At 41.7% G+C, this 22,398-nt stretch overlaps 1 protein-coding gene across 4 annotated transcripts; it reads left to right on the forward strand.

The window, feature by feature from the left end:
* The first annotated feature begins 646 nt into the window (after positions 1–646).
* On the forward strand, positions 647–22,005 carry LOC115358219 (dipeptidyl peptidase 9-like). Of its 4 annotated transcripts, XM_030050097.1 has the most exons (22): positions 647–675; positions 908–1,056; positions 2,961–3,051; positions 3,874–4,121; positions 4,591–4,703; positions 5,818–5,991; positions 6,158–6,326; positions 6,771–6,881; positions 7,036–7,164; positions 7,577–7,638; positions 7,722–7,822; positions 8,213–8,390; positions 13,484–13,643; positions 14,797–14,876; positions 15,317–15,487; positions 16,213–16,348; positions 16,811–16,956; positions 17,658–17,804; positions 18,312–18,464; positions 20,137–20,279; positions 20,473–20,584; positions 21,310–22,005. In XM_030050097.1, the coding sequence occupies exons 3-22, from the start codon at positions 2,996–2,998 to the stop codon at positions 21,400–21,402; spliced, it is 2,682 nt and encodes an 893-aa protein (XP_029905957.1). In that variant the 5' UTR covers positions 647–675; positions 908–1,056; positions 2,961–2,995; the 3' UTR covers positions 21,403–22,005. The 4 variants fall into 4 exon arrangements, with proteins under 4 accessions (XP_029905957.1, XP_029905958.1, XP_029905956.1 ...); XM_030050098.1 differs by lacking the exon at positions 908–1,056 and having other exon boundaries at positions 669–675; XM_030050096.1 differs by lacking the exon at positions 647–675 and having other exon boundaries at positions 688–1,056.
* Positions 22,006–22,398: the final 393 nt, after the last annotated feature.

The raw sequence follows: 22,398 nt of genomic DNA on the forward strand, positions 1-22,398 counted from the left end.
AGCCCAACCAAACTGTCTGTCCAGGCTCTTTACAGGGAGATGGTGGTCCAGCAATGGTCTTTGTCCTTTACCACTGTCCAGCATCACACAGAGCTAAACATATAGCTAAACATGAGCATTGTGTGTAAGTTGAGATTTCCATCTCTAAGTGACTGTTCACATCTTCTGACTCAAAACTTTGGCAATAGATTTAAGAAGGTTACAAAATCTTCCCAATCCTACTGTCATAAAACGTGTCAATACTAGATTTGTGGATGAATACAAATGTCTGGGCACTATTGTTGATTCAAACAGTATTTGTTAGACAAATATATAGATTCTATGTATTTTATATTTAAACATACCTAAAAAAAAAAAAAAAAATGTTAATCCAATAATCCCTTTGGTAAAATAACATAAGTGGAAAATAAGTGAAACCTAACTTTTCATAGGCTATCTAACAAACTAAGAAAAATAATAACAATTCCGTATGGATCAAGCACCGGTTTATTGGATATTTCTATTTTTAATATTTAAATAGATGAGATGGAGAAATAGGTGGAGGGGAAAGAGCTTGCGGATGTTTTAGTTTTCATCTTTAAATAAAGTTAGATGCAGAAAAAGCGCTGTTCACACAGGTGGGCGTTCCCGTGCTTGACGAGCCAATCAGAGCAGCTGCAGTCAGACACTGTTTGGGTAACAGCTATTTCCGCATTTCAACTTTCTCATCGTAGCTACTTTCTAGAAAGCAGTTTCTTTGTAGCCTACAGAAAGTGGTTGTTTTTTCACAAGTTGAGTAAAGCGAATGTTATTTTTTCTAAGAAAGGAAACGTGTTTGAAGTCCATGGGCAAATACTCTAAGCTAAAATGTTACTAAGTGTGTTGCTGATGTAACCTAATTTGCTGCTGGTCGTGTTTTGCTCGCTAGTCGCCAGTTCCTGTCAAACTTGGACGGCTAACCTGCTAGCCTGTGTCTCCTAGACGGACGTTAAATGAATATATGACGGATTTGTCAGCGTCCATGGGCAGACAGCATCTGTCCAGATGACGAGTGAGCTGTCTGGACTTGACTCGTTGGTTAGTACCTCAGCTGCTTAGGCAAAATCACAGGAATATTGACATTAGCTTACTGTCTCCAACAGGAAATGGCATACAGGTTAGTTAATTTAGGCTATCCTGCGCCAAATGACAACACCGAGGGCCAGGAGTCCTCAGGTTGTAAATATAAACAGAAACCAAACACCACAGCAGCTTGAACCACACAGGGACAGCTGACACGCAATGTAACCCGCTGTTGGTACGTGATTTTAGGCTAACTTGAAGCAAACTTGCTGACTTGAAGCAAAGCATTTCATTATAAAATGAATGACTTTTCCTGGTCAATATGCCTCACTGTTAACAACAGTGATCCAACTTCCATGCAGCTCATGAAAGCTTTTACAATTGCTGGGCTAAATACCCAATGTCTTGCTGCTCTTTCCTTTGGAAGATGGAGACAAAATCCAAACCAAACATGCCAGTTCACCTTTAACCTTACCTAGCAAGTTCTCCAGCTGACCCCTCAGTCCTCATTATGTAATTATGTGGTAGAGTGGTAAGCAGCATTTGACAGAGGTTTACACTGACTGAAAGCTGTCCAGTTGTCTTGCATTGCAGAAGCATGCTGATCAGCTGTTATATTGAGAAACAGCCTGCATTAACTTGTTATTCAAGATGGAAAATACATCTTTAAATTTGTCTCAATGTGATGCTGTGTGGGTGGGAACTGTGCTGCCAGATATTGGAGTGATACTGAGGCCTTTTTGCTTTCTGCGTCATCATGTCATCCTTAGGACACCCCAAAGCAAGTCATTCCATGTATTCTGTATCAGAAAGCATTGCCTTTGGTGCAGCCTGTTTTGAATAATTGTACTCTGATTCTTTAGAACTAGATTGTCAGCTATCAGTAAATTGTAACCCTCAAATGAAATCCAGTATATCTGTTGTTCAGCTGTTAATAAACTGTATGCTGTTTTACTGAGGATTTGGGAGGTTAGCCCTAAGCGTTGTTGGGACACCACGTGCCGTGGAGGCTCAGGAGTCTGCAGGTTTTTACTACAGCCAAATAATACAGAATCTTATTTCACTCATTAGCTGATGGTCTCTGGTTTAGATGGTGTGTTTTTGTGTTTCTGGGAAAGTCCGACTTTCAGGACTTCCACGTGGTCTGCAAACTAGTATCACATTCACTTTCTGTTTTGTAGGGAAATTGGACCGTGAAGACAAATGAGTAACAAACATGGTTGCCCTGCAGCTTCGCCAGCTAATTTAACAAACTTTATTTAGATAAATCATACCTATGATAATTAGTCTGGCTAACCACATATGGGGAATAAAGGTCCATGTTTGAATGAGGTTCATGGGAAATTTCCAAGTAAAAAAATTGTTTTTCCAATGAATCCGGTTGCAGGATGAGGCTGCACACTCTCTATGGCACATGATTGCCCATCCTTGTGACCTCGTTTAGGCCCCAGCAGTACGAAGGCTCTCCCATCACAGCTTGTAAAATGTAGAGTAACAGCGTAACATTTGCCACTCTTGTGACAGTGGCGTTGAACCTCAAGAGTCTTATAGCTGAGTCGCATGCTGTCAGGCTCCATATTAGGATCCTGCAGAGCAGCAGCGTCTCAATGAAGCAGACCAGGGATGACTGTCCTGAAGATGGCCGTCACCTCGGTAGCAGGAGCTGACACTTTATCTGCTAATAGCAAGCAAGCTTACTTGAACATGATCTGCATTTCAGTGAGCTTTATTGAGTTTTATGTGAGGTTTCATCCCAAGCTGAACTGGCTTGTCAGGCACATCAGATGCTGTCGTGTTTGAACTTGTTTCTCCTTTGGAAACTGTCTGGAATTTCTGTTGTGTTTGGTCTAACTTGTCACCCATAGCAACCTTTTATGCTAATTTATTAAGTTGTTATCTCTTTCCTTGATGTACTACAGGTTGCAAAGTCTGGTCCAGGGTTGCTGAATGGTTAATGCACAGAGTAAAGAGGCTGAAGCTTGAAAACAAGACAGAAGACCGTCTGGAACGGTATGCAGCAGGCACATTTTTCAGTCACATAAGCCTATATGGTTTCATTTTGTTTCATTCTAAAAGATTTCAGGCAAAGTTAGGTTTTTCCAAGGTGACTGCTGCCCAGGAAGATTAGTTTTGTGTGTTGGCTGGCAAATGTTCTGAATGACTACCAGAATTGTCTCTGTCGTCTGATTAGCATACAAAAGAAAGCAGTTTATAAGTTGCATATAAAAAGTCTGTGTTGAAAATGAATAACTAAAAACAGTAATTTTGGAATTGGTGTGTTTTCTTTGGAGTATCCTTGTTCTGTGGTCAAATGTCACAAGACTTACTCCATCTATTTATGAACTTATATTATTATTGCAAACAGATAAACCAAGGATGGATTATACACTAGATGCCTTTTTGAATAATGTTTTGTCTCTTGATTTGGTCTATATTGTAATTTATTTTGGTTGTTTATCATTGTGGCATTGTCCCTGTCTTGTGTTTGAGCTCCATGAAGTATGGTTCAGAGCAGAATAAAGAAATGAAATGAAATGACTGGAAGCTATAGAGGTCAGAAATAGGAAAAAACGACTAAAGGGAAATATACATATATAAATTTGGATAATACTGGGCTGGGTGTTCTGTTTTCACTGCTTTACCAGCCAAATAGATTTTTCCACTAGAAGAAGACTTCCATATGATGATCAGTTCCCCACCAAAATGAATGGTGATGTAGATGTATTCACCATCCTCAGTGATGGCAGGTGTGAGTACTGGTAGGTGTGAGTTCCCCACTCTGATCTTGCTGTATGTTTTTCTGGGTTCACCACTCTGCATATCTGTGCACAGTTGTATGGCAGCGGTGGCAGACATGACATCGGTAGACGAACTCTCGGACAGCACGGAGGTGGTGGAGATGGACGATGTGGATCCCCGTCAGTTCTTTGTGGAGAAGCATACGTGGGATGGCCTGCGAAAGGTTGTCCACAGCAGCCGCAAGAACACAGCCACAACCATTAACAAGGCGCCACACGACTTCCACTTTGTCCAGAAGCTAGACGAGGCCAGCTCGCACTCTCACCGCCTCTATTACCTTGGTGAGCTGGGGGTCAACCAACAACTGGGTTCTCACGCAGGTCTGCAAAAGTGTGGATTGGATTTGATTATTTTCAGGCAGGATCAAAAATACCTAAACATTGGTTAAATTTGTCTTTTACAGAAGTTTTATCACAGAAAATGTTTCAGTCCCTCATAATCAAAGAGCGTGAGCTTCTTTCTAGAGCTGCCGTTTGCACTGATGTTCAACAATCATACAGGGAGAAATCTGTCATGGAAAAGGCACAGAGACTGGTTTCTCCACCCTTACAGGAAGTAGACCAGAATGCAATGCAACCACAAGATATGCAATGTTTTGAATAGGAGTTGAAAGTCTTTTTGGTAAATATTGGAAATAATGAACTGTTGTAGAAGTACAGGACTGGTGGATGGAGAGTGGTTTGGCCAAAAAGAGTAAGTTCATCATAGAATCACTTGTTTGCCCACTGACAAGCCAGTTTGTCGTTGCAGGAATGCCTTATGGCAGCAGGGAAAACGCATTACTCTATTCTGATATTCCCAAAAAGATCCGCAGAGATGCCCTGCTGGTGTTATCGTGGAAACCGATGCTAGATCGCTTTCAGGTGAGGAGCCCAGTCTGTCCTCTGCCTCCTCTCTCTGACATGCAAACAGAAACACTAGATGTGTTGTTTCAACATGACATATCCTCCATTAGGGAAGAAAAGCTCAGTCTTAAAAACCAGTGATAGAGCTTTAAAGGTTATAAGGTGACATAAATTCTTGGCTCACAAAATGTTAACACTTGCACACTGGGTCCTCTAATATTTTAGGGAAACGGAATGATGATCTTCATGTTTTTCCTCCAATGGAATGTGAATGGATTTTTCTTTTTTTCTTCTGTGAACACAGTCACTCACACAAAACACTGCCTGTCTTTAGCTCTTGGCAGAACAGATGTGTACAAAACATAAATTGGTCCACTGAAAGTTGTTCAGTTTGCCCTCATGCTGTTGTCTTCCTCCTCGGTGGTGATATTTCTGGTGTTGTGCTGTAGTAGCATTAAGCTGGTGCACACTGCCAAATGCTAGTTAATCTCATATCATGCTGTGAGTACTCAAGCTTCACTCTGCAACATTTACAAAAAATTCATGCTTCTTATCAGCCCAAAGTGGGGCTGCAACAGAGAACTCTGTCCCATCCATACTAATTGAATCTCTGTAGATTCTATTGAGATTCTATTTAGTTTTACCATGTAAAATTTTGTTATGGGGTATGGACATTTTTCCACCCACAGGAAGTGACAAATTGAAACAAATAAGGTCCAAACTAATCTATCTACCAAGTAGTAGTGAACAATGCTCCGTCCAGAAAACACAGGCCTCACTAATATTAGATCTATTTCCTCTCTCATTTGTTTGGCTCCTTTTGTTATAAAGCATCACAGACCGGCCAAGCTGGTAAACATGAGTGTGCTGTGTGTGGTTTACTAATGCCACCTTGAAGGATTTGAAGTTCAAACAATTTGCCATTTGGAGCCACCAACACGAAAAGTTGCCAGGTGCAGCATTTACTTGCAGTACTTCTTGGCAGAGATACTTAGATGTTTGTGGAAGGATTGTCTCCTTAACTTGGCGTCATAATGTTCTGTTTGCCATTTTTTTGCTTCCCATACCCTGAACAAACTGATCTTAGTCAGCATTGTCATAATGTGTGTCCTCCTGTCACCCTTTACCCCAGGCCAGCCCTCAGCACAGGGGCTTCTCCCGGGAGGAGGAGCTGCTGCGAGAGAGGAAGCGCCTGGGAGTGTACGGCATCACCGCCTATGACCACCACGGCCCCAGTGGCCTTTTTCTCTTCCAAGCTAACAGCAGCCTTTTTTACTGCCGCGATGGAGGATCCAGTGGCTTCATTGTAAGTTAAAGGGCAATTTTCACTGCCTTGTGGCAGATATGGTTGTTGATCACTACCAATGACAGTTACCAGGTCATGAGACGTCGACATGCAAAACTAATTTAACCCAAAAATCCCTGAGGTGGCCTCAGTTCTTTTCCACCTGCCTGTGTTTTTTGTTTTGCAGACCTCTCCCATGAAACCAGTAGAGATTAAGAGCCAGAGTTCAGGCACCCGTATGGATGCCAAGATCTGCCCAGCAGACCCTGACTTCATTGCCTTCATCAGCAACAACGACATTTGGGTCACCAGCATTAAGACTGGTGAAGAGAGGAGGCTCACGTACTGCCATAAAGGTCAGGATGACAATGTCACATGTTCTCACAGAGATGAGACTATGGAGAGAATATAATGGATTCAAGTGATGATTTGATAGGTTGATATAAATTGTGAAAAAGTGTAGAACACATAACAGTGTACTAGATCAGGGGTGTTTTTGCCACACCATGGGCATTTTGTGAACTTGAAATGACATTTGTTTGACAGTGCTTGAATTATGTTTTATGTACTGGTGGGTTTGAATAAGCTGGTAGTTACTCTACATTTATGGCCGTCGCATGTCAGTCCATACCTTAATAGCATGTAGGCAGTTTTATTAAATGATCTTGGGGGACTTCTGAAATATATCTGTGATGCACAGTGAGACTAGTGCCTTTGTGACAGAGATGTTTTCACTTAGCAGGCCATGTGATAATCTGTGTTTCCTACTGCATTTTTCTCTCCATTTGTTTGCATTATAGGCCTGGATAACCTAAAGGAGGACCCCAAATCTGCTGGTGTGGCCACTTTTGTCATCCAGGAAGAATTTGATCGCTTCACAGGCTACTGGTGGTCTCCAGCTTACACTGAAGGTGAATGACAAGCAAATAAGAAAGAAAAACTTGTATTGTTGTGACATTTTGCATTAGAGCAATTTTATTCTTATTAATATAAGTTGAAGAAAAACAAGAAAATACTCAGTAGTTTTTGCCAGTCAGTGTCTGGTTCTACTCGTCTGTTTCTCAGACTCAGAGGGTGGTAAGACCCTGCAGATTCTGTACGAGGAGGTGGATGAGTCAGAGGTCGAGCTCATCCATGTCCCGTCTCCAGCTCTGGAGGAACGCAAGACTGATGTCTACCGGTACCCACGCACAGGTACACACACATACACATGCAGACAAGTTCTGCACTGTTGTAACATATGAGTAATGCACTTCATCTCTGTGTTTGACTGCTATTTATGTCTGTTAATGTGAAGCGTGGTGAAGTAAGCATGTTTATTTAAAGTGCAGTAACACTGCAGTGTTGGAAACTAGATTCTCTGTGGAACCACTCATATTAAAATGTATTTATGGTGCTGAAATGTGCTTAGAATTAATTTGTTCATCAAGTGGTAGATGTTAGATAAATTGGACCTGACTTACTGCTTTAAGGTTGGATTAGTGTAGACTTTGCCTCACTGGATGTTGCATTGCTATGTCTTTGTTTTCTATGTTGAATCCTGTTGCCATTGTTGAAATTTCCCTTGTCATGTTTTTGGCCCAATGTTATCTTCATTTATTTCTAGGCAGCAAGAATCCTGAGGTTTCTCTTAAACTAGCAGAAATCAGAACGGACCATCTTGGCAAAGTGAGTGCACATTCAGCACTACAAAATGCCATTAGTAGTTTCGGAGCTGTACTGAAAACAACCTGGTGTTTTTTCCCATTCAGGTAGTCAGCACTCAGGACAAGGAGCTGGTTGTGCCCCTCAGCAGTTTGTTTCCTGGTATAGAGTACATCTCCAGAGCTGGATGGACAAAAGACGGCCGATAGTAAGTTCAGGTCACTCAAAAGTGAAACCTAGGATTTTACACCTTATGCATTTTTACCACTCAGCATTAATCCTATATGACAACTTTACATGACAATACCAGTTTGTTTTTCATTTTTACTCTACCACAGCAGTGGCCATCTTCAACAGACTGTACCTTCATGTGAACACTTTTGCACATCTAATCCTTGTGTATTTCAGATTTTTGTTGCACGGTACTTTGTAAAGGAGTAAATAAAGCATCATATTAGCAGTATAACAATGTACAGAATCAAGACACAAGCAAAATATATGATAGCAAATCTATAAATTTAGGTGAAGGTTATGTATTTAGTCAGTTTGAGAAGACAACTGTAAAGTCTAATTTCCTCCTCCTGTCTCTGCGTGTTAGTGTGTGGGCAGCCATATTGGACCGGCGGCAGCAGCGTCTCCAGCTGGTGCTGCTGCCTCCTGCCCTCTTCATCCCCGTCCAGCAGGACCAGGCCAGCAGGCAGGAGAGCCTGGAGGCCCTGACAGATGTCGTCCAGCCTTTCATCATCTACCAGGAGACCAGTGACATATGGATCAATGTGAGGCCGACACCACGCCTTTCTAATAAATAACTCTTGCATCATTTGCCTGAGACCGTGAGAGAAAGCCAAATAGCGACTTGATTGGTAAATGGTGAGAGTCCTCAATTTAGTCAGAATTCAGAGGCAGAAACTGTAATTAAATATGTTTAAATCAAGTATAAGAAGCGCAGGTACCATTGTGTCATTGTGTTACACTCTTTTGCTGATCTCTGTCAGTTTGTGTTGATATAGGATATGAACACTCCTCCAAAAAATTAGATATAAACAACAGTTCAGAATTGAACCTCAAAGCCCAGGGTGTGCACGTAGTGTGAAATTGTGGTACATATTTGCAGAATAGTTGTACACAAATATTTCACAAGAGACAATTTACACACTGAACCCCGTGCGAAATTTGTACATTTTTGTGTTACAACTTCACAATCAGAGAAAGAAGATCCATCCGGCACCACTGTTTCCTGCCTGTGTGTCAAACAGACTGACACAAAGAAGGCACTCCTACTGGAACACGCTGTCAGCATTTTATGCGCCTCATAATAATGATAATGGTGCCAATGGTGATGAAGAGACAGTGGTGGCAGAGCAGAAACAGAGATGTTTCATCTTGGCAAACATTTCTCTTCTCAGCACCTGACTCTGGATGCCTGTATGACTGTCATGTCTGTCTCAGTGGCAGCAGACTGCCAAAATCTTCGTCATCTTCATCTTCATCTTCAACCGCTTATCTGGAATCGGGTTGCAGAGGAAGCAGTTTCAGCAGGGGACCCCAAACTTTCCTTTCCCCAGCAACATCAACCAGCTCTGACTGGGGGATCCCGAGGCGCTTCCACGCCAGTGTGGAGATATAATCTCTCCACCTGGTCTTAGGCCTGCCCCGTGACCTCCTCCCATCTGGATGTGCCAGGAATACCTCCCTTAAGAGGTGGCATCCTTACCAGATGCCCAAACCACCTCAACTGGCTCTTTTCCACGCAAAGGAGCAGCGGCTCTACTCCGAGTCTCTCACGGATGGCTGAACTTCTCACCTTATCCCTAAGGGAGACACCAGCCACCCTCCTGGGAAAACCCATTTCGGCCACTTGTATCTGCGACCTTGTTCTTTCAGGCATGACCCGTCGCTCATGACCATAGGTGAGGGTGGGAACGAAGATTGACCAGTAGATGATGGGGGATCAATGTCAATCTCTAAGGAGGAAGTAACTGAGGTAGTTAAACAACAACAACAGTTGATGAGATCCATTCAGAAATGCTGAAGGCTCTGGGTGTTGAGGGGCTGTCGTAGATGACACACCTCTTCAACATTGCGTGGAAAGTTGGGGCAGTGCCGAAGGAGTGGCGGACTGGGATGGTGGTTCCCCTGTTTAAAAAGGGGGACCAGAGGGTGTGTACCAATTATAGAGGCATCACACTCCTCAGCCTGCTTGGGAAAGTGTGACTGATAGTCAAACCTCAGATTGAAGAGGAATAATGTGGTTTCCGTCCTGGTCGTGGAACAACAGACCAGCTCTTCACTCTCGCAGGTATCCTGGAAGGGGCCTGGGAGTATGCTCATCCGGCCTACATGTGTTGTGTCGATCTGGAGAAGGCGTATGACCGGGTTCCCCGGGATATTTTGTGGGAGGTGCTGCGGGAGTATGGGGTGAGGGGGGCACTCCTCAGGGCCATCCAATCCCTGTATGCCCAAAGCGACAGTTGTGTCCGGATCCTTGGCAGTAAGTCGGACCCGTTTCCTGTTGGCCTCCGCCAGGGCTGTGACTTATCACCAATCCTGTTTGTGATTTTCATGGACAGGATATCGAGGCATAGCTGTGGAGGAGAGGGGTTGAAGTTTGGCAGGCTGAGGATTGCATCACTGCTTTTTGCAGATTATGTGGTCCTAATGGCATCATCGGTCTGTGACCTTCAGCACTCACTGGACCGGTTTGTGGCCGAGTGTGAAGCGGCTGGGATGAAGATCAGCACCCTTAAATCTGAGGCCATGATTCTCAGCAGGAAACTGGTGGATTGTCTTCTGCAGGTCGGGAATGAGTGCTTACCCCAAGTGAAGGAGTTCAAGTATCTCGGGGTCTTGTTCATGAGTGAGGGAACATTGGAACATGAGATTTGAAAATATCATAGAATGCAAAAGATTTCATTTGTCAAACGTGTTTTCACATGAAGCAAAGTGCCTCTATAGTTTTTTCCTTGACATGCATGCTCTACTCTGCTTTGCAAGTTTCCATTACAACTCATGAAATCATTTCTTAGAAATGCATGCAAAGTCTCTGCACAAAAAAATCTTGCAGGGTGTGAAACGGCTTTAAATTTATAGATCTCTGTTCCAACACTGCTCTGTCTATATATTTCTGGAAAAAAAATTAGTTGAGCAATCAAAATTCATCCGTCTGTATCTCTACAATATAGAGGATCCACTTTACGAAAGAGTCCAAATAATTTTTTTTTAAATTTATCTTTTTATTGGTGTCAGCAAGTAACAAATACAGTACAATCACTCAAATATCACCATAATTTTTAAATTATCAACATCATGGTGTAACAAAGAGAAAAAAAGACAAACCAATAAAACAGAGCAAAACACAACAGCAAGACAAAACAAAACACAGCAAAACAAAACAGAACACAACAAAACCAAACAAAAACAAAACAAAAACAAACAAAACAAAAGCAAGGAACTTGTCAGGTAAACAGTGTTACAGTAAACATGCTAAACTGATCGTTGACAAAGGCATCAGTATACTTAAAAGTAAGTGACGGCAGAGAACAAATACAGGCCACTAACAGGCCAGAAAGCAAAGATGAGATCCTTATCTATATGAGGAGCTGACAGGTTGTTAAAATAAACAATAAGTGGTCTCCATAATTTATAAAAACTGTTAGTGGATCCCCTGAGAGAGAATTTTATTTTTCAAAGCTTAAAAAGGACATTACATCGTTCAGCCAGACTGAAAAGGAGAGCAGCTTCGGAGATTTCCATGATTGTAATAACCGTCTTCTAGCTAGGATTGTTGTAAAGGCAAATATAGCTAGCAGCAGGCATGGTTGTAAAGTTATCCTTAAAACAGTGGACAGTGTATGAAATACAGAGAACCAGAATCATTGCAGTTGTGGACAGGACCAGTACATATGTGTAGGATGTGCCTGGGGCTCACCACAAGCACCACAAGCCCCAAGTGTAAAGTCTCTCCAAGTGTAATTACAAGCCCATTAAGAGTATAAATAAGCAATATAATCATTACATAAGCGGAAAATTACAGTACATGTAATTTGTTGTCAGTTACATTGTTGCCCCATATTCTGTCAACATTTTAGCAAGTTTTATCATGCTTTGGTTACAACAACGATCATGTGTAGTACTCGGTGTGGTTATTTTGCAGATACGATGCCTTCTAGTGTCTTATAAACACCACTGCAATCAATATGTTACCTTATTTTTTATTTTATTTATTTTTTTGTATATACATTTGTGCAAAAGGTGTATACACTATATTACCAAAAGTATTCGCTCACCTGCCTTTACTCATACTATGAACTGAGGTGCCATCCCATTCCTAACCCATAGAGTTCAATATGATGTCGGTCCACCTTTTGCAGCTATTACAGCTTCAACTCTTCTGGGAAGACTGTCCACAAGGTTGAGGAGAGTGTTTATAGGAATTTTTGACCATTCTTCCAAAAGTGCATTGGTGAGGTCACACACTGATGTTGGTCGAGAAGGCCTGGCTCTCAGTCTCCGCTCTAATTCATCCCAAAGGTGTTCTATCGGGTTCAGGTCAGGACTCTGTGCAGGCCAGTCAAGTTCATCCACACCAGACTCTGTCATCCATGTCTTTATGGACCTTGCTTTGTGCACTGGTGCACAGTCATGTTGGAAGAGGAAGGGGCCCGCTCCAAACTGTTCCCACAAGGTTGGGAGCATGGAATTGTCCAAAATGTTTTGGTATCCTGAAGCATTCAAAGTTCCTTTCACTGGAACTAAGGGGCCAAGCCCAGCTCCTGAAAAACAACCCCACACCATAATTCCTCCTCCACCAAATTTCACAGTCGGCACAATGCAGTCTGAAATGTACCGTTCTCCTGGCAACCTCCAAACCCAGACTCGTCCATCAGATTGCCAGATGGAAAAGCGTGATTCATCACTCCAGAGAACGCGTCTCCACTGCTCTAGAGGCCAGTGGCGGCGTGCTTTACACCATTGCATCCGACGCTTTGCATTGCACTTGGTGATGTGTGGCTTGGCTGCAGCTGCTCGGCCATGGAAACCCATTCCATGAAGCTCTCTGCGTACTGTACTTGGGCTAATCTGAAGGTCACATGAAGTTTGTAGCTCTGTAGCAATTGACTGTGCAGAAAGTCGGCGACCTCTTTGCACTATGCGCTTCAGCATCCGCTGACCCCTCTCCGTCACTTTACGTGGCCTACCACTTCGTGGCTGAGTTGCTGTTGTTCCCAAACGCTTCCATTTTGTTATAATAGAGCTGACAGTTGACTGTGGAATATTTAGGAGCGAGGAAATTTCACGACTGGATTTGTTGCACAGGTGGCATCCTATGTCAGTTCCACGCTGGAATTCACTGAGCTCCTGAGAGCGGCCCATTCTTTCACAAATGTCTTGTTTCACAGTCTGCATGCCTGAGTGCTTGATTTTATACACCTGTGGCCAGGCCAAGTGATTAGGACACCTGATTCTGATCATTTGAATGGGTGAGCGAATACTTTTGGTAATATAGTGTATCTCAGATTACAACAAAACTACTACAGGCTTGATACTGTGTTTGAATCCGTGAATAGCTCAATTAATCAGGAATCACCTGTCTTTCTGAGAATTGTTGTTGTGCAGGGGGAGAAATGGACATCTAATTGTAGGTAGACTGACTGACTGTGGCTGATTTTCTGTGTTAGCCGCTTGTATGTGCGGTTCACCTCTGAAAGTTGTGTATATATGGCTGGTGAAAGAGTGGGAGCTGCGGGTGAACTGTGGCATGTGTCTGTTACACTGTGGACACTCATCTCTAATGGATTTAGGCCGAGTTTTCCATAAAAATCTTGCCTAGTGCACGTTTAAGTCAGTGACATGTTTCCATGTTCTCCAGGTCCATGACATCTTCTATCCATTCATTCAAACCAATGATGAGGAGATCACCTTCATAACTGTGAATGAGTCCAAAACTGGTTTCTGCCACCTTTATAAGATCACCTCAGTGCTACAGCATGGCAGCTATAACTGGGCCAAAGGCTACACACACTCTGAAGGTAACAGTAGACACTACGCACTGGTTCATTTCTCTTGGCAATAATGTCTTTTTCCAAATTCTATAGTTATAGTGTTAAGCAATATTTTAAAAATGAATCATGTGGCATGTTTGACTTCACTGTTATCCAGCAGTGTTTGTGTTTAAGGTTTTTCTGCTGTTAGGCTAAGTGTGTGCCTGTCGTCATGTGAAACAGTCAGTACTAGTTATGGTAATACAAACTACAATGGTGGTATACCTAGACTCTGCATTCATAAGTCTTCCCATGACCAGTTACTGTCATTTCAGGATGACTTAAAAGTATCTGACTGTAACAATGCCATGTTAAGAGATGCCATCTCATGGCCTGAAAAGCCCTATTAAATGTCTCATGTTGCTGTTTTTGTTTAATTGTGTCCCTAACATGCTTTACTGATCCTCATTAACTAAACTTTACACTTTAGATTGCACAAACTGGGAGAGAATTGATTTCATTCATAATTCACATTTGGCCAATTTTTTTTGTAGAACAACAGTTTACATGGTCCAGTCATTATAAATAAAATGGGCAGTAATGGTAACAGTTATTTGTTGAGCACCTTGTCCATCAGTTAGTTGTGATGCCACCTGGTCAGCTTCACAGAGCGACAGGAAATGAGGTCTATGTAGCAACTTGCAGCTCTTACTAATTACACTGTGTGACTTTGTTGTGTTTTTCTAAGAATGGAGAATAAAAAGATTTAGGCCAGCATCAGACATCAGTGCAATTGGCACAATTTAAAATTAATTCATCAAAACAATTAATGAATCATTACACCCCTACTGTTAGACAAACCGTATCATAAGTATGTAGATTGTCCTTAACAGCAGGACTTAGATTCAGGCCACTGTGTTGGTAAGCATCTGCCCTGCTGAAGTGGTCTTGAGCAAGACACTCTAGACCTCCGACCTCCATATAGAAAGAAATGAAGTCATTGTTGAAGTACCACAGCAGAAGAAGCAGTCTTCCACACCAACAGTGGAACAGTAGAAAACTGGTTCCCAAGTATGTAAAAGTATGGAACCCTGTGACAGTGGCACAGTTATATAGCATTCCCTAGACTAGAGAAGATATTTTTAAAAAAAAAGCCATCCATTGATCCACTTAAATGACAACATCCCTCCTCTCTCACCAGACGATTTCAAGTGTCCCATTAAAGAGGAGCTGACATTGACCAGTGGGGAGTGGGAGGTGCTGGCCAATCATGGAGCAAAGGTAAAGTCCTGCCCTCTGCAGGTCAGCTGGCATTTAAACATGTCACCGTTCCACAGCTACATTTAACATATTCTTTAATCACACACCAGCTCAGGGCTTTTTAGATTACATTTTAGTTGTACATGGGCTGAGCAAGGCACAAACACTGTCAAGGTTAGGGGGTTCAGTCCAGCTATGCTAACATAATATACAATCAGTAAAAGATACATTAATAAAACATTTGGCAGCAACTAAAAAAATACAAAATGACATATTGAAAAATCAGGAAATGAATTAAAAAGGACCTCTTAGTTTTTTAGAGTGAAGAATGGACAGCGGGACAAAAGGCAGATAAAAAAGAAACTTTAAAACATAACCTTGTTTTTTTCCCCTTCATTGTTTGTTGTTGCTTTCAACAAAGTATACCAACAGCATTTCTTTGTCTTCGGTGTTTTGTGCAGCGTTCGTCCTCTCCTCAGATCTGGGTGGATGAGAAGGCCAAGCTGGTTTACTTCCAGGGCACCAAGGACTCTCCTTTGGAGCATCACCTGTATGTGGTGAGCTACGACTCACCAGCTGAAATCATTCGGCTCACCAAGCCCGGCTTCTCCCACAGCTGCTGCGTCAGCCAGGTATCACACACACATTGGCAGTGGTTTGGTTGTCGATGAAGTGCTCTATTCTGACAGATTGTGGGCTGGGCCAGAGGCTACAATATCATTTGTCTGGCAGTCTGCAGATGCAACATTTTTAGGAGGCATTTTTTGCAGCCCTGTTATAATGTTATATTGTTTTGATTTGTTTTGAAAGCAAATTACAATAATTCAAAAACATCAGATCAGTATCACAAGCTGTAAAGCATAATGTGCTTTACCTTAATGACAACAAACATTTTTCAGAGTAAGGGTCAGTGTTTTTGAATGGTGGCTGAAACACTGGAGGTGGAAATCTCCATTTCCAGTGTTTCAGTTGAGTCTACTTGTGTTTCTGTTGAGTCTACCTGAATGTGTGCAGGCCAGCAGTATGTAGGTCAGGAAAAGAGGATCTGGCTGTTTGGAAGCCTGGGCGCAACATTATGGATGACTTCTTCACACTGCAGGCTGCTTATACCGTACACCTGCATTAGTGCTTATGTGGCATTATGAAAATCCAAGCACTGTCCTGCAGTGTCTCACAACTCTTGAGTGGATGGACCCCAAAGAAAGTATGAAATATCATACTTTCTTTTGTTTTTAAACTATTCTTGCAATATTGAGGAATTTAACTTTTATAAACTTTTTAAACTGTGTGGGGGATTGTGTTTGACTGTGTTTGGCTGTGTTTGACCTTCCCCTCTCTTGTCTCTTCCTCTGCTCAGAACTTTGACATTTTTGTCAGCCATTACAGCAGTGTGAGCATGCCACCCTGCGTTCACCTCTACAAACTGAGAGGCTCAGACAGTGACGCCCTGCACAAAGAGCCTGAGTTCTGGGCTAGCATGATGGAGTCCCCTGGTACTAAATAATACTTAATTTCTACAACAGTTTGTTGATGACGCATGAGATGTTTTCTTGCAGCTGTTTGCTAGGAAATCATAATATTGGTAAAATATAATATGCAGTTCTTTTGCTCCATTAAAGGACTATAAAGAACTGTAAAACCTATACACGTTTTTTTTTTTTCAAAAAACGTATTTTTCAGCACTGAAAACTTGTCCAGGGATTCTGCACTGCTCAAAACAGCTTGTTTCAGGAGCTGTATTTTAAATTTTTTTGCCATTAAAAAGGAAGTTGAAAAATCAAATTGCAGTTGCCAATAATTATTGATCAGTTGTGCTTTATTTAATATGAAAATCTTAAATTTTGCTTGCTGTAGGTTTTAGTTATTCAGCTGTCACTTATTCAGAATCTCAAAATGAATGTAGTGTCTTGAAGCTGGCCACTAAGTTGCATGCTGATGATCTTCTTTGTTCCCAGGGTGCCCACTGAACTACACTCCTCCAGAGATCTTTAACTTCACAGGGAAGTCTGGCTTCCAGCTGTATGGCATGTTGTACAAACCACAGCACTTGCTCCCTGGCCAGAAGCACCCCACTGTCCTCTTTGTGTACGGAGGCCCACAGGTTTGCCAGATCAATGTCATGTCCAGTTGCCTAACAAAACTATAGAGCAAAAAGATGGCTCCATGTATTTTTGTCAACTGAATGCATCTCAGAAGAACTCACACTTAAAGTGTAGAAAGTGTACTACTGTAGTTGTAAAGCAGATAGTAGCACAAATAATGGAATTTTATTATACATTTATGTAAATTCAAACATGTTGCTGGTGCTCTGATGCCAACTAACTCAGCAGTGAGTGAGCAGGTAGCTCTTGAATGCTCTGCTAATGGAAATAGACCTTTTTCACAGCATGTGTTTTTTTACATAAATAACAGGTAAACACAGATGTTACTAATGACTTTAAGGTTGTGGCTCACTGGAAAGGCTCTGTTAGACCTCAGTGGACCAGAGCTTTAATTAAAGTCATTATTAACACCGGTGTGTAACTGTTATTTCATGTCAAAGTGGCTGCTGTGAAAAAGCTCTGTGTAAGTAGGCCACTCGGCTGTTACAGGACCTGAGGCTTTGACCTTGGTCACGCGAGAGTAACAGATGTCAGAGCCAGGCTTTTTACCTCAGTCATTCCAGATTAGAAATGAATCTCATCATATATGAATGTCTACAATTCCCATTTTGATGGTGAGCAAATATCTTTTTTCCCGTTAAAATGAGCCTATACTTTGTTTTAAAAATGACATTGATATAAGTTCTTGTTTTTCTTCCAGGTCCAGCTGGTGAATAATTCATATAAAGGAGTGAAGTATCTGCGATTGAGCACGCTATCTTCTCTGGGCTACGCCGTGCTGGTTATCGATGGGAGGGGATCTTGTCAGCGGGGACTCAAGTTTGAGGGAGCTGTGAAAAACAAAATGGTATCTGTCACTTGATGCCTTTCACCAAAATACATCTTACTCTCTCACAAAAACTGAAAGAGATAAACGGCCAGACAGACATATAACAGACAGATAATTGAGTAGTTTTCCTGTAGTTGTTTTCTGGTCTTTGTTTTTTGTTGTTGTTGTAATTTTAAATATGTAATTATAATAATTTTAAATATGGTTTTCTTGTGATTATCAATTTTTTTGCTTAATTTCTAGTAATTTTCTGTAATTTTTCTTGTACTTTTTTGGGCAGTCATGTACTGGTAATTTCATCATATATGCTTGCATTTTGGGTAATTGATGAATGTGGTCAGGATTAGTGCAGTGCTGGCACATCAGCACCAAATATACACTACATACAGATCAAGAAATAAAGTGTGTAGCAGAAAAGGTGTAGACTAGACATCAGGACTTGACTTTCAGTGCAAAGGCTCAGTGCCAGAAATGAAACAGTATACAAAGAAGGTTGGTGAGTGTCCTCTCTGCTTTTCCACCCAGGGTGAGGTGGAGATTGAAGACCAGGTGGAGGGCTTACACTACGTGGCTGACAAGTACAAGTTTGTGGACCTGAGTCGTGTCGCCATCCACGGTTGGTCGTACGGAGGCTTCCTCTCCCTCATGGGCCTCATCCACAAGCCCAGCGTCTTCAAGGTCAGCGCCACAGAGGTTCAGTGTGTGTGATTTTAGCTTGCCCAGACTGACTTGTACGAAGTGAGCAGCTAAACTCTTGCTCATATGTCCAAGACAGAAAGACGTTTGATTCCCATACCCTCAGGTGTGTATTACTGGAATCCAAGGGAGAGATTTATATCATACACTTTATTTGTGACTGAAAAATGGTTCCTGAGTGGCAACAGCTCTGCTTTTTCTAATCACAATAATTTTCACCTGAGAAATGGGTTCATTTACACTGGAAGCCCCACCTTATACAACACTTGTGACACTTGGTAATGGCCTGCATGTTAACCTCAATCCATTCAAATTTCAATATTGTTTATCCAGCGAGCAATAGTCTGTGTGGCATTTGTCCCAGAAATTAGTTGGTATCTGGTTTTGGACTCCACTATGAAACTTTTGGTCTCAAAAGTTACATGGTCGCAGCTGTTTTTAGATATTGTCCTCGACTGACCTACCCGAGGAGATGAGGGTTGCCAAGTCAGTTTCTTGCTGTTTTACGTCTTACCTATGTTGTATTTTCTTGTTTTATTATTTTTCTGCTGTTTCTTAATTGTAAAGCACTCTGTGAACTCCATTTTAAACAGGGTGCTATTTGAATTAAGTATCTTATTACTGTCGAGCACCAAATTCCTCTTTTTAAAACTTGGTTGGAGCAAGTCTCTAACTACCCTAGCTTGTAGATAGCTTTTTGTTAAGTATCTGTGTGTATAAAACCACACCTCAGTGATTTTGTTTGTGAGTTCTGGCTGTTTCTCCTGTTTTTCCAAGGTTCCCATCCAGTGCAGTCAAGTCAGGTTTATTTTTATAGCCCGTAATCACGGTTACAGCCTTCAGGTCTGCACAGTGCCCAGATAATGAAAGCAATAAATGAAAATGATGCAATGAAACCTTGATTGGGAAAACAAAACATGGAAGACATACAGGTATAGAAAAAGTAAAGATTTCATAATTTAAGTTGTAGATAGAGATTTTGTGCAGATGTAATATGTTAACTCTGCATCCTTAACTTGATGGGTCTAAGATTTTGTTAAATAGAATAAAAGGGTTTTGACTTTCCCTTTTTTTTTTTTTTTTCCCTTTTTTTTAAGTGCCACCAGCATTAACTGCTGAATGTAGTTCTGCTCACTACATACAAACTGGTTTTACCAACTGGTTTAACATTACCATCAACATTAATTTCTCTCATAGATGATCGTTTTTGTGATCCTGATGTCTCGGTAATGCTAATGACTCTGAGATGAATGACGACAGGATGTCTGGCACCTGTTGGTCACATTAAATTCTAATTTCCTGTCCAGGGTAAATCTCTGGACATTATATGATGAACCAGAATGGTAGAACAAAATTCCAGTTGTTTAGAAAAACAGCACCAGGCTAGTGCTCTGAATCACTGACATTAGATCTTCTCCCTCTTTCGTCTCTTTGGCACCCTTTGGTAAGAAGCATTGCAGATTGGTTGATTTGAGTGTGCCGTGCGAGCTGCCTTCTGACAGGTTTTTTGGGTGTTGAAGTCTGCAAAATTAAACTTTTGTGTCCTCTTGCTTCCATTTGGAGCTGTCATTATGCAGAGTGGCCAGGAAAGCTCTAGGAAAACCCTCACAGCGTGGTTGGTTATTGTGCTACTTGTCTTCCCGTTTGTTTCCAGGTTGCCATAGCAGGAGCTCCAGTGACGCTGTGGATGGCGTATGACACAGGCTACACAGAGCGCTACATGGACATGCCTGACAACAATCAGCAGGCCTATGAGTCCAGCTCTGTTGCCCTGCAAGTTGACAAGCTGCCCAGCGAGTAAGACACATACACCAGTCATCTCTGACCACAGTCATGTCCCCCATATTATCCACTTCTTTTCTCTAGCATCTAAACCAGGTTCCTACACAGGTGATTTCACAAAGTAGGACAGAAGTTTGTTGGAGTCTGGATCTGCTTTCCAGGTGTGGATATGAATAAATTAATTTAATATTTTTTCTGCTCCATTCAGGCCCAACAGATTGCTTATCCTCCATGGATTTCTTGATGAGAATGTACACTTCTTCCACACCAACTTCCTGGTATCTCAGCTTATCCGGGCAGGAAAGCCATACCAGCTGCAGGTAGGAGGAGAGTGGATTTATTCACACACTGATTTGTATGGACTGCTAAAGTTGTGGGCTAGCAGGTGATACACATTTGTTTACTGTAATCAGACAAATCAAGGTTTAATGGAAATTCATAAACCAAAGGAAGATGGTAGTGTCAGTGTCCAGGTGGTTAGTAACCAGAAGGTCCCACGTTTGATGCCAGAACTGACCCACTCCTGGCTCACTGTACTATATAAATGTGGATAATCAGTAGTTAAATACCCAAAATATGATTGAAGATATTGCAGAGCAAAAATCTTAAAACCTGGAATAATTGCCAGTCCTTCAAAAAAAAAAAAAAAAAAAAAAAAAAAAAAATGCAGCACTGGTGAACATATAATTTTTTCCAGGGTGCGTCTTCCCCAATGTTTTTTTTTTTTTTTTTTTTTTTTTTTTCCCCAGTGTGCCCGTCTAGTACATATGTGGAAAGACTGGAGGAGTATGGAAAAATCATTAGATAATTTCCCACTATCCAAAAAGTTATGAATCACACATCGAAAATCCAGAAAACACTGCTATTCAGTCAATGCACAAATGATATTTTATTCATCCTGTGACAATTTAGGGTGAAAAATATTGTCCTGATATAGATGACGTGCAGTGTAGTTGATGGTCATAGTGCCCAGCTTACATTATGTTGTCTGACCCCAAAAAAAAAAAAAAAATCCATTATGTTTATGCATATGTTGTTTTTTCAGATTTATCCAAATGAGCGACACAGCATCCGATGCCCAGAGTCCGGAGAGCATTATGAGATTACACTGCTGCACTTCCTCCAGCAGAACCTCTGATTGGTTCTCCTCCCTCCGCTCCTCTGTCCTCCTTACCTACTGCTATACCTGCTCCTCATTTTCTCACTTCCTCCCCTTCTCCTGGCCTTGTTTTCCCGTCTCCCCTTATGTCTTCCTGTGTTTCCTTTCTCCCATCCTTCCCAACTTCATTTTGTCCTGCCTAGGGTTAGGTATCAACGGAACAGGAATCCGGAGAACCGGTTCCAACATTGCACAACATCTCACTTAACAATTCCCCCCATCAATTCCCTGGCTTGGGTTTTTGTGACTCGGCTTCGGCAAGTGTACATCTGAGATCCTCCGGAGGATCTTAGGCTGCACTTAGGCTGATGTGGGATTAAAAGTTTGTCACTGTAATGAGGAGCTAGCCCATATGGGTTTTAAGGCAGCCAGTGCAATGAAGGTAAAATTGGTGTTAATGCAATATCTTTTGTCAGAATTAGCAAGGACTTTTGCAGTGACATTTTGAATTAAACCAGACTCTGTTGTACTTTCAGGGTTGAAGTCAGTTGCTATAATCTAAACAGGATAACACCTTATATTGTCCTCAGACTACCCTCTTAGTAATAGCAACTATTTTCCCAGCAGGGACTCCCAAGCAGACTTGTGCAGAGAACAAAGCCCTTTTTAAATTGGCCAAGCATTCAGCAGGAGACATAATCATTCTGTTTTCCCATAATTGTACTGTAAATGTGGGTGTTTGTGTTTGTATGCGTGTGACGTTCTCAAAGTGCAAGTATGTCCAAATCATTTTGTTATCATCAGTGCACACTGGATGATGAACTTGAGTTCTTGTTGATAATCATAGAAATGTGACGTGTGGAATTGTGAGTTGGAATTGGGCTTCTATAGCGCTCTTTCCAACACACCCTGAAAAGCTTGCTCCATTTTTGGAATTGATAAGAGGGAATCATTAAGATAATGACATTGATCAAATCTCAGCCATGCCCAGCCCTATCTGGTGCCCCCTCCTCCTCCCATGTCTCCCTCCTATCC

The sequence above is a fragment of the Myripristis murdjan genome, chromosome 4, assembly GCF_902150065.1.
Source record: "Myripristis murdjan chromosome 4, fMyrMur1.1, whole genome shotgun sequence".
NCBI classification, from domain to species: Eukaryota; Metazoa; Chordata; class Actinopteri; order Holocentriformes; family Holocentridae; genus Myripristis; species Myripristis murdjan.